Below are 12,417 nucleotides of genomic sequence, written 5' to 3'. Positions count from 1 at the left end.
ATTTTCCTCTGACCATTTCTGTTTTCCCTTTTCAATATTTTCCAAATTTAAAAAAATAAACTCTGCTTGATTTAGGGGGAAAAATGGAAGTTTGCTTAAATTTCAGCTTCCTTTTTGAAACAAGCTTTGCTAAGTCAGCGTGCTGCCCAGGGAAGCCGAGATACACATTGACAAGGACTCATGTGGGCGGGGGTGCAGGTCAGTAGCAGGGCACTTGCCTGAGTTTCATCCCCAGCACCACACACACACCGACGTGTGTGACAACAGGTACACACCAACAACTGTAGAATCATATACATTTGGCCCTGTGACTTTACTGTTTAATAATTAAACAAAGTGGATGAAAATATTTTACAAGCCAAAATCTGGATTCAGTTTTAGTCTGTTTGTTCCTCCCAACACGGCTCAGTGGTTAGGGACTTGAGTCTCTTTTCTTTTTTTTTTTTTTAATATTTTATTAGTTGCTGATGGATATTCATTTATGTATGTATGTATGTATATGTGGTGCTGAGAATCGAACCCTGTGCCTCACACATGCCAGGCAAGTGCTCTACCACTGAGCCACAACCTCAGCCCCAGGGACTTGAGTGTCTTATCTGACTGTGGTGTCCAGGACCATGTTGCTAACAATGCCTATTAAACCTGGATACTTGGGTAAGAAGCTGCTTTTTCTTTGGAGAAGAGGATGTCAAACCCTCACAGGATTACTCATATTCAGGCAATTCCATGACATTAAAGTCTTCCACCATCCTGGTAAGGATGACTAGACTGCAGAGTTGAGGCCTGTGGGCCAGACTTCCCAGCTGCAACCACTCAACATCCTCACCTGAAGACGGCCACAGCCAACACACAAGCCAGTGGGTGTGGTCGGGTGCCAGTAAAACTTCAGACACAGGTGCTGGCCAGCCCCTGGCCATGTGTGTTCACCCTTCAGTTAAGCTGTGATTGACAAAAGGTGATACTTGGCAACATGAATCTGAACAAGCCTTAAAAACATATGCTAAGGGCTGGGGCTGTGGCTCAGTGGTAGAGTGCTTGCCTAGCATGGGTGAGGCACTGGGTTCGATCCTCAGCACCACATATAAATTAATAAATAAATAAAGGTCCATCAACACTAAAAAAATTTTTTTAAAAAATATGCTAATTACTATTGAGGAATTGAGACCACTCAGCATAAAAATGACCTGAGTTTGGTATTTCTCTTAAATCATCAATATATTTCCATTGTTTTCAAATATAGTTTAAAGCAATGACACATTTTCTGAAAGAGAATAGATTCTATTCATAAAGGACATTTATTCTCAAGAAATGAGGTCTGGGGAGGATGAAATATATACTTGGAAGATTAATATATAAATTAAATCTGTCATTATTTCTTAAGTTTTGATAATTAGAGAAACTTGCAAATTTTGCATATTTTAAATATCACTTTTCTTTTCTTTTCTTTTTTTTTTTTTTAAGTGCTGGGAATTGAACTCAGGCCCTCCTGCATGCTGAGCACAGGCTTCACCCTGAGCTACCTAACTCCACTCCTACATCTTACCCTCTGTAAGAAGTAAACCATGTTATATATCAGGCAATCGGAGAAGACCCCCTCTACTTGGCCTTTCTCTTTTTCATTTCTTGGTGACTTTCAATGGTAAAACTTCTACAGCCTTCATTGATTTAGGAGGCTGAGGGAAGCGCATCAGTCCCAGGCCAGCCTAAGCAAGTCAGTGAGACCCTCAGCAACTTAATGAGACCCTGTCTCAAAATAAAACAAAATGGGCTGGGAATATGGCTCAGTGGTAAAGTGCCTTGGGCTTAAATCCCCAGTACCAAAAAATAAATAAAATAAAGAGGCCCAAAATAGCATCAGCAGGATTAGTTCCTCAAGAACTTCATAACAAGGGATGGCAATTCTCCAAAGACAATAGTGAATGGCCAATAAGAACATGAAAAGATGTCTGGTATCATCAGTCACTAGGAAAATGAGAATAAAAATCAAAGTGAGATTTTTTTTTTTTTTTTTGGTGCATTCGGCCACTGAGCCACATCCCCAGCCCTGTTTTGTATTTAATTTAGAGACAGAGTCTCACCAAGTTGCTTAGGGCCTTGCTAAATTGCTGAGGCTGGCTTTGAATTTACAATCCTCCTGCCTCAGCCTCCCAAGCTGTTGGGATTATAGGCGTGCTCCACCACACCTGGCTCAAAATAATTCTTGACATTCACTAGGAAAACTATAATAAAGGCAAAATCACAGAGATTAACAAGTGTTGGCAAGAACGAGGAGGAACTGGAACCACCCTGTACTACTGGTGGGAATATAAGTGACTGTCACTTTGAAAACCAGTCTGGCAGTTACTCAAAAGGTTCAATTTCGAGTTACCACAGGAGCCAGAAAATCCACGAGAAGGAAAAGCGTGTACACAAAATTTGTACATGAACTTTCTCAGCAGCATTATTTTTAATAGCCCAAAGGTGCAAACAACCCAAATGCCCTTTAACCGGTAACTGTGTAGACACAATGTGCTGTGATGCACACAGGTTGTGTATCTGTTATCAGAAATGCTCGGTACCAGAAGTGTCTGGGATATCAGATTTAATATTTGCATGGACCCAAGTCTAAACATGAAATTCATTTATGTTTCATATCCATTACATACATAGTCTGAAGATAATCTTATACAGTATTTCTAGTGTGCCTGCGTTTTGACTGTGACCTGTCACATGAGTCAGGTGAGGAATTTCCCTTTGTAAAGTCATGCTGGCACTCATAAAGTTTCATATTGTGGAACATTTTGGATTTTCATATTAGGGATATTCAATCTGAACAATGGAACATTATTCATTCATGGGAAGAAATGAAGTATTGATATATCCTACCTGATGAATAAACTTCAACATCCCTATACTGAATGAAAGAAACCAGTGATAAAAGACCACATATTGTGCGACTCCATTTACATGGAATTCCCACCAGAAACAGATTCACAGAGGTAGGAAGTAAGCCGTTGCAATACTGCAGAGGTTAGGGTTAAATGGGAAGTGACTGCTAACAGGTGCTAAGTTTCCTTCTGGGGTGGGTGGACTGTGGCGATCCTGCACAACTTTGTAAACATACTAAGATCACTTCACTGCACTTATTCACTTTGGGATGAACCCAGGGCCTCCTGTGTGCTACCACTAAGTTACATCCCCAGTCTGAACTGTATACTCTTAAGTGGGTGAGTTATATGTAAATCGTTCCTCAAGTGAGCTGTTATAAAATAAATGTTAAAACTTTTCACATATCAAAAACGAACAAAAGAGAATTTACAGTAATAACTGTCAGTCACTGAAATAAAAATCTCAATGGGACCAGCAATCAGAAAATAGAAATTTAAAAATACCATTTACAATAGAACACACACACACACACACACACACACACACACACACCATAAGTGTCTAAGGTGAATTTATAAAAATGTGTAAGACTTCCCCAATAAAAATATAAAAAGAGTGCAGAGAGAAATTAAAATGTCTCACATAAAGGTTATACCATTTTCATGGATTAGAAGATTCAATATCAAGATATTAATGCACTCCTAGTCAAAATCCCAGGAGACCTTTTAAAGTGGAAATTGACAAAATGATTCTAACATATATGTAAATGCAAAAATTCTAGAACAGCCAAGACAATCTGGATGAGAACAAAGCTGAAGGACTTAAGTACTAGATACCACAACGTGCAATGTAGCCAAGTAATCAAGACAGTGTGATATGGTTAGGGCCAGCGAACAGCCAAGTGGCCCAGTCATCACCCAGGCGACCTGTTAGAAAGACAAATAACTGCAAGAGGAACCGCCCGAAAAAATGAAAGTACAGTACAACATGAAAAATGGCAGCTCTTAGCTGAATGTCGGGGGTGGAGGAAATGCTGACTGAGAATAATGTCAACCTAACAGAAGAAGGTGGCTGTAATAAAAAGGATGAAGGCGTTTCAGGGGAAAAAAAGGCCAGAAAAAATGCCCTTCACATTAAAGAACTCCTGACGAGATTTCCCATCACTGAAATCAGGAAGGATAAAATGTGGGAACTGACCATGATATTGTGAAACACATATTTGGTCTTTGTCCAGTTTCCCAATATACAGCTCCAAAGGTCCCCAGAATCCCAGTCTGGGGCTGCGCGTCTTTCGTGTGCCCATGAGCTGACTGATGGCTGGGGGCTCCTGCGTCCCTCAGGAGGGGCTGGTTGCTAGGGCAGGGCAACGATTTCATCAATCACTTCTCTAAGAATGCAGAAGGACTGGGCTCCGGGAGCTTCCAGCAGCGGGACAGAAGGAGGTTCCTGCAGGCCGTGCGTCTGGGGAGGGTGTGGAAGCTCCTCACCTCTTCCTGTCCCACCTGGCCCTAAGTGTGTCTGTCTGTATCTCCACAGTATCCTTTACAATAAATGGGTAATAAGTGTTTCCGGGTTCTGTGAGTCACTCTAGCAAATGAGTCAAACCCAGGAGGAGGTAGTGGGAACTGCAACTTAAAGCCACCTGGCCAGAGAACAGGTAACAACTTATTACTTGTGATTGGCTCTGAAGTTGGGGGACTGAGCCCTCAACCAGTGGGGTCTGTTACTATCTCCAGGTAGATAACGACAGAGTTGAATTGAAAGAGAGGACACCCCAGCTAGTTCACTGCAGAATTGCCTGCTTGGTGTATAGGGTTTGGGCATACAAGTGTTTGCACTGGAGAAGAGTAGAAATTGAGTTGATTTTTTTCCCTTTATGTCTCAACAATCCAAATTTAGGAGAGTATGACACTGTGCTAAAGCAAAGAGAAAATGCTCACTCCACGTTCCAAGCTGTATGGGAAGGCAGTGTAGTTAAAATTACTTGATAAACTTTTTACCTATAAAAGCACTTTAATTTGCAATGTTTCTAATTATTTAAATTACAGTGGCTTAATATTAGTTCTATTATTTTTTACTTCCCTGTACACTCATAAATAAGACTATTTTAAACATTCTGACAAACATTTTTAAAGATCACAAAATAATAACTTACTCCATTAAATATCAAGAATGACAACGTGGTTTCCACTTGCAGAGATATCTTCATTACAATAAAAAGCAGGACTGCTATATTTAAAATTAACACAATAAGTGTGCCATTTGAGAAATTAGGAAAAGAATAAGAGTGACCTCAAAGACAGAGAGGAAACAGACATCCATGAAACAGAAAACAAAGATACAACGGAGAGAACTGAAAACTGTCTCAAGAATAATCAAGGAAAGAGCTGGGGGTGCAGCTTGGGGCAGAGTACTTGGCTAGGATGTGTGAGGCCCTGGGCTCCCTCCCCAGTTAAAAAAAAAAATCAAGGAAAAGTGCATATTCTTACAAATTCACATCACCTGCTTTATAGAGGAGAGTAATGCTGATGAAAAAAAATTGCTGTTGCTTTGAAATTCTCAACTATTGTGAGCCCGTGGACCAGCACTGGGGCGTCTTGGGTCTCTGTTATTTCGGATGCCACAGGCTCACTGCCTCATCCGTCTTCAGGCTGTGGCCATCCTCCCTTACGCCTGGCCGGCCCACTAATAAAGCTCAAGGTTGCACCACAGTTGACAGCAGCAATGCAGGCCCAGGTGGCCCACTCCCTAACCGTCCAAGGGGAAAGTAAAAGGCACCAGGCCTCACTCCTGGGTCCTCCTTGGGCTCCTGGGCAGGGTGTGCTCTCCACTAGGTGCACAGATGTCTGCCCAGCTCCAGGGTGGCCGCCTCTGCAAGCCTTGCTCCACCTTGCTTGGCTGGGGAGCACATGCTGGGGATAAGAGAGTCCAGGTGGTCACCCCTGCAGACTATTTCTTACACCCCGACCTTGGTGACCATCATGTTATCACCTCCCAGAGGGATGCTGCATCTGCGCACAATCTGGAGAAATTCATGGTGGGGTGGGGGGGCTCGGGGGAATGAGGTGGTGGACCCACAGCTCGGTGTGGACGATGTCTCCGGAATCTCCCTTCTCCTTGACCCCCAGACACCTGGTGCTTATGGTCAAGACCCTAGTGAGATCATTTCCACGGACACTGGTCATTGCCAATCACCACACCTGCTGGCCCCAATCTGCCATTAACAACAACCTGTCATCCCTTCTCAAAAAGACCTCCATCACTGGGACCTTATGTTCTTCCTCTTCAGTGACCTTTCCCGGCTGGCCTCTCCTCTTCCCCTGGCCTCAGCGAAGTGCTCCAGAGTTCGGGGGTGAAGAACTCTGAGTACCGGCGACCCAGGCAGGGCGAGCCGCTGGCTCTGGAGCCTCACTGTGAGGCCACGGCACAGCTGCCTCAACTCCACCCCCAGGGCCGCGGCGAGAACTGAAGGCCAGCGCTGCCCGCAGAGGATACTGGGCCCCGCGCAGAGCAAGCGCTTGGCCGCTGTTCCTGCTGCCTCGGAACGCAGGCCGGCTGGGGCCACGCACAGGAAAAAGCGCAGGCGCTGCGTGAGGTCGCCGCTGTCCCAGAGCGCAGGGATCCATGGCAGCGGCCGGTGGCTGCGGAGGGGCGGGTGACTCATTTTCTCTATCCCCCCATCGGTGCACCATACAGCCGAGGGGTCACAAGTGAAAGCAGCTGCTGACCTGGCCCTGCAGACTCCCCAGCCAGAAGACCCGAGGAAGACCGTGGAGAGGGCGGCGTGAGGAAGATGCGCGCTCATGGGGACAAGTCCAGGAGGCTTGGGGAAAGCCCGAGGGCGGAGGACACAGAGCTGCCCACACCCTGCTGCCTCCGCGCTAGAATTCCTGCTTCCACACAGGGCAGACCAGGAAGGACCGTCATGGCCTTCTGGAGGAAGTAATGCACCCCCCCCCCCAGCCACGTGGGAGAAAAATGTCACCCAACCAGACACACGCAGAGCTCAGAAGCGCAAGCTCCTGCTAGAGGGCACGCTGGTGTAGCTCCTTTCCTTCCATCAGAAGCTGTTGAAACAGACCTTTCATGCCAGACGCCTGATGTGGGGGCCATCACAGGCCATCTCCTAACAGCTGTGCCCTCTCCTCCCTGGCATTCCTTGGCTAACATGCCAGGGAAGGCTTTCTGGGAGCTGGGCGTCGGTGTGTGAACAAACTGGACTATGGGACCCGAGGGGTTGTGTGCTGGGGCTTCTGGGCAAAGGTTTCCTCCTTTGTAAAAGAGTACATCTGAGAAGAAATCCCCTTTCCTGCTTTTGGAGACCATGGGAAGAGAGGTGATGCTCAGACTGGCAGCCATCTTAGTACCATGAATGAGGAAATGGGCATGACGCTGAGGATAAGGAACCTAGGTTCCCCAGATTAACTGGGAACCTGTTACTCCTGGCCTTATGTGGAACAAGCAGCATGCTGTTGCTTAAATCATTATTGGCTGTATACTTTGTTACTTTTAGGCAAAAGGATCCTAAATTATTCACAGAGCAATGGGTGAACTAATGTCAGCTGGGATGTCTAAATGGGAATATCCACAGCTAGAAATCAGCCATGGTTCTGCAGCAGCTCTGGCTTTACTAGTGGACTTCAACCCAAAAGACACAGTGAGGGACTGGGACTGTAGCTCAGTGGTAGAGCGTGTGCCTGGCATGTGTGAGACACTGGGTTCAATCCTCGACACCAGAGAACAATAAATAAAGGTATATAAAACAAAGAACACTATTAAAATAAAAAAAAAAGACACAGTGAATGAAAGTTTATAAGATTTACAATCAAACTATGAGCACCAACACTGAAAGGCAGGAATAACCAACCACACAATAAAATCTTCTTGGAAAACAAGAAAAATATTGTCTACCTTTGCCACTTTTTTTTTTTTTAAATTAGTTGCCACTACTCTTCTATATAGGGAATTTAAACAGATGCAGGATGGTATTTTAGTCTAAAATTTCATTCACAACAAAATGAAAACTTGCAAGTCAAAAGAAGTTAATATCAGCCTCCCAATCATCATCTCCTACTGAGGTGCTATTTTATCCTGGAACTGTTGTAACCAGTGGAAAGCTAGTAACTGTGAGGCGGTGCATATAAGCAAAAGGATATCTTGAAACAATCTGAAGCCAAAGTTATTTCCATTCCCTCCGAATAAGACACACATCCACATGAAAGAAACTTCATCGAAACATATTTTCCTTACTGAAACTGGAGTTTCAAGCCATGTTTATAACAACAGTGTTGCTGTGGAAATAGTTGATTCACAGCTGGATAAAGCAAGGTGTGGAGCCGAAGTCTTATTTAAACAGTGGCAGGACCCATAAAACATTAAAAAGGCACCCTGAATGGCAGTGAGTCAGAGCGCCATATGTTTTAATGTAAGGGTCACACTTGTTTTTTTCCCCCTGATGACACAAATGGGACATTTCTTATTAATTTTGCCCTGTTTGGAACCTTACAATCATCCTACCTACTCCCCCAAACGTCCTGGGTTTTGCATCTGTGTGTTGTTAGCTGCGGGTGTTGGAGCAGAGCCCCAGGTCAGTCCCCAGAGCGCTCGAGCTAGGGTCCAGCCACCGTGCACAGCTGCATGAGGCCCCATCACACTGGCTGCAGCCCACCTGTCACCTACAGCTTAAGGAAGCGCCAGAAATCGTGAGCCCAGACGGACTTCGCCCAGCTGGCCCCTCTCCATCCTGGCCGCTGATGGTCAGAGTTTCGCAACCACCTTGAAGGCCCTCAGGACTGGGCCGGGCTGACTTTGGGACCCTGCACTCCTCTGCTTTTCCTCCCCACGTTCCAGACACTTCTTCAAACCCACAGACCCCTCTTTCCTGTCCTTTCCTACTGGTTTTCTGAATGTTTCCAAACACTCTGAGGCTGAAATCTTACCCCTCATACAATAAAACACACTCGACAGTTTTGAAAATGAGGGCGACGTTCAGGGCTATAAAAAAACGGACCTTTCTTGGCGGGGATGGCAACAGCCAAGTGACTCTGTAAATAGAAACCCGCTCCCCCGCCTGCGGCCCAGGGTGTGGCCGCCCTCTGCTGCTGCACAGGAGATCGATTCATACCAGCAGAACCGGAAAAGTCACCACCAAGAGCCACCGTGGAAGCCAAGAGTGCCACGCAGAGCCCGTTTCCCTCGGTGACTCAGGAAGCACTCCTGCCAGGCCGCGGCTTGCCCACCTCCTGCGGCTCAGAATGTAGGTCAGGCTCCAGGCTCCAACCTCGGGGCCACGGTGAGAGGCCAGAGCAGGAGCCAGGATTCCCGGGCTGCAGGGAAGCCCCTCTGCTCGGCTGGGCTTTGGGCCTGGCCTGACCTCCACTGAGCCTCTGCTGCCACAGGCCATGAGTGCCCGCAGCCACCCTGTACCTTCTCATCAGGGTGCCCAGGATGACAAGTTAGGTTTCTGAATAATGGATGGTTGACTCACCCAGCTCCGTGGACACCAGAGACCCGGTGGCAAGTTCCCCCATCTTGGCCACTCCATCGTAGTAGGCTTTTCCTGCGAGGATCATAGCTAGACAGCAAAGGGAACACACAAAATTGTCACTTAGACAAGGAAAGGAGGAACTGATACAAGTTTTCTTTCAAACATCCCAGGTCCCTCCTGGCTATGGCAAATGTGGCCTGGAGGCGGGACTCATGCCTGATGGATGTGCTGGTGGCCTCTGCCCACAGCAGAGCCCCATCAGATCCTCACCTGGGACCAGCCTAGGAAACTTCAGCAACAGGAGCCAGAGGTCCAGAGAAGGCCCTGGCCATTCCTGGCACCAGTTCCAGAGCAGATGTGCCCGACACCCAATCAGGATTGGGAACACATCTACTCCAGCGAAAACTCTTTTCCCAGATGGTTATTCTACAGCACTACGGGTCAGCAACATTATGAGTTAGGAGGACTTGAGTGGGGAGTCTAAGAACCTGGTCCTTTGATGGTACTTTTTTTTTTTTTTCCTATTAAAAAAGACATTTGAAATCACAAAGAGCCAGCATATTTGCTACTAGGGGAAACCTATGAAATTTGAAATATAGTAGCCCCCCCCCAAAAAAACCCCAGAATTATTTAGGAGGGAGAACCCAACAAAACAGAATGCTCCTCCTCCCTTTTTTGGCAGAAACAGAAAAATGTTTATTGCCATATGAACTGGGTTCTAATTATTTTAAAAACATCTCCCCCTTCAAACTGATTTTGAAGACTAAACTAGGACTCCATGACTTCTGTGGACAAGTTGCATATCCTTTCTGAAATGAGGTTGTTCATCCATAAAATGCCCTAATGACGAGAGTGACCGATGAAAAAATGGCAGCTGCTCCCTGGGCCCAGAGGCCCACACCTGTAGTATCAGCTCCTCAGGAGGCTGAAGCAGGAGGATTGCAAGTTTGAGACCAGCCTGGGCAACTCAATAAGACCCTGTCTTGAAATAAAAACTTCTACCCAGGGCTAGGCAGGTAGCTCAGTGGTTCAGCTTTCCTGGGTTCAATCTTTAGGACAGAGGAGGGGGAAACGTGGCTGCCGATGGCAGTGGCCACAGCAAGTGCAGCTTAAGAAGGAAGGTGCTTGACAAGCCGGCCTTGCCAGCTTGAAGGTAGGGTGATTTTGGAGAAAATCATTTCTTTTACTTTAATCCAAAGATTAGTTTCATACATAGAAACTGGCTTCCCCTGTAGCTTTAGGTATGGCAGGATTTTAGAACCCAAAGGACCCCCTGTCCAGTCACTGCCTTTACCGAGAGGACAACGAGAGGGTGTCCCAGCTGCTTTGCCTACTTCATAACCAGCATGTTCTTAAAGAGTGGATTTAAAAATATATATGTATTATATGTAAAGATGGCTATATTCTATTTTTGATGAAAACAAAACCAGATGCATATCAAAGACACAATGACCACAGTTGTATCAACATCTATATTTGTGTAACTATTCTAAAGATAGCAGGGAAAGGCCCTAGTAAAAATGTTAAAGTTGTTAAAAAAAATTTTTATATAATTTTTTTAAATTAGTTGTTGATGAATTTTTAAAAAATTTATTTGTATGCGGTGCTGAGATTTGAATCCAGGGCATCACACATGCTAGGCACGGAGTCTGCCACTGAGCCACCCACGGGGGGTGGGGTGGGGTGTAGCTCAGTTGGTAGAGCACTTGCCTCAAACTCACAAAGCCCTGGGTTCGATCCCCAGCACCACCCCCCCACACAAGGTAGGAGGGGGCGGAGAGTTACATCAGGTCCAGCTGAAGGCCAAAACAAATAACCCAATTTTATGATAAATTTATCTATTATTGTAGACATTTAAAAATTTTAAGTTACAGCATTCACTATGTCTGTATAGAAATTCAGGAAATGCAGTGTTCTGCTGTACAATTATTTTATATGACTGGGGATAAACTTAAAGCATAATTACAAAAAGAACAATAGTAATTACCATTTACAGGACTTTTCAAGCCATTACTTGGTTAATCTACCCTATAATGTCAATGGGAATGTTATCAGCCTCTCTTGTGAAGGGGAGTGGGGTGAAGATACCCTGGGAGGTCCCCAAGGTCAGCGGTGAGTCAGAGACAGCCACACAGCTCCAACTCCACTTCCTCAGGCCTAAACTGTGGTGCTTTTTGACTCTCTGGTCTTAGCTGGGATGAGAAAACAGTGACTATACCTCAAAACATGGTGCATGACCAGTAAACTGTCAAGTTAATATATGTATTTTAGAATGAAGATTTTAAATTGTAAAGTACTGATAAGCTGAAAAGCCAGTTAGTGGGAGAACGGCATGCAGGATTGCACAATATTTAAACAAAATTTCTGGTTTGCATCCCCATGTGAAATCCAAAAATTTCATTAACTGTTGACTTACATTTAAAGCCATGTAATCTTTTTAGTCTTCAAAAATATATTTGCTTTTATGATAAAATTAACTTTAAAATTATATAACTTGCTGGGCACAGTGGTGCACGCCTGTAATCCTAGTGGCTCGGGATACTGAGGCAGAAGGATCACAAGTTCAAAGCCAACCTCAGCAACCTGTCTCTAGATAAAATATATAGAAGGGCTGGAGATGTGGCTGTTTGGTGGTTAAGTACCCCTTGTTTCAATCCTCAGTGCAAAAAAATATATATATTATAAAATTTTATATATATTATAAAATTATGTATATAATAAATGTATCTAGAACTAATATCTAGAACTAATATATCTAGAACTAATAACATTTTAATAATTTTGCCTCCTTTTGGGAACACAATTCTTATTGTGTTTCTACTACTTATTGCTTAAGGAATGAGGCATATTTGTTCCACTTTTGTGGCTGGTAAACTATTTCATCAAACTAGATAAACTACATACATACCTCTACCAGCTAAGTTTTCCTTAAAATAGTTTTGTTGGGTTACTTGCCCTGTTCAAAAGCCTTTAATGGCCTCCCTTGGCCAGTATGGTAGACCCATGCTCCCTGGAGATCAGGGTAGATCTTTACTGTAATGGCCTTCAATGAACCACACTTC

General features: G+C 44.8%; 1 protein-coding gene and 1 non-coding gene across 2 annotated transcripts in view; one reads left to right on the top strand and one right to left on the bottom strand.

Annotated features, from left to right (window-relative positions):
- The window catches only part of Baiap2l1 (BAR/IMD domain containing adaptor protein 2 like 1), an 88,098-nt gene that overhangs the window by 49,905 nt on the left and 25,776 nt on the right, over positions 1–12,417 (bottom strand). Inside the window, exon 3 of the mRNA XM_076840337.1 lies at positions 9,356–9,442. Coding sequence (XP_076696452.1) covers positions 9,356–9,442 — 87 coding nt within the window. The remainder of the gene's footprint in view (positions 1–9,355; positions 9,443–12,417) is intronic.
- Trnal-caa (transfer RNA leucine (anticodon CAA)) lies at positions 11,033–11,107 on the top strand. The gene has a single exon. It is a non-coding gene; the product is annotated as a tRNA-Leu (tRNA).

The sequence above is a fragment of the Callospermophilus lateralis genome, chromosome 19 (genome assembly GCF_048772815.1).
Source record: "Callospermophilus lateralis isolate mCalLat2 chromosome 19, mCalLat2.hap1, whole genome shotgun sequence".
Lineage (NCBI taxonomy): Eukaryota > Metazoa > Chordata > Mammalia > Rodentia > Sciuridae > Callospermophilus > Callospermophilus lateralis.
Note: the sequence above shows the minus strand (reverse complement) of the source record. Positions and strands in the feature narration are given on the sequence as shown.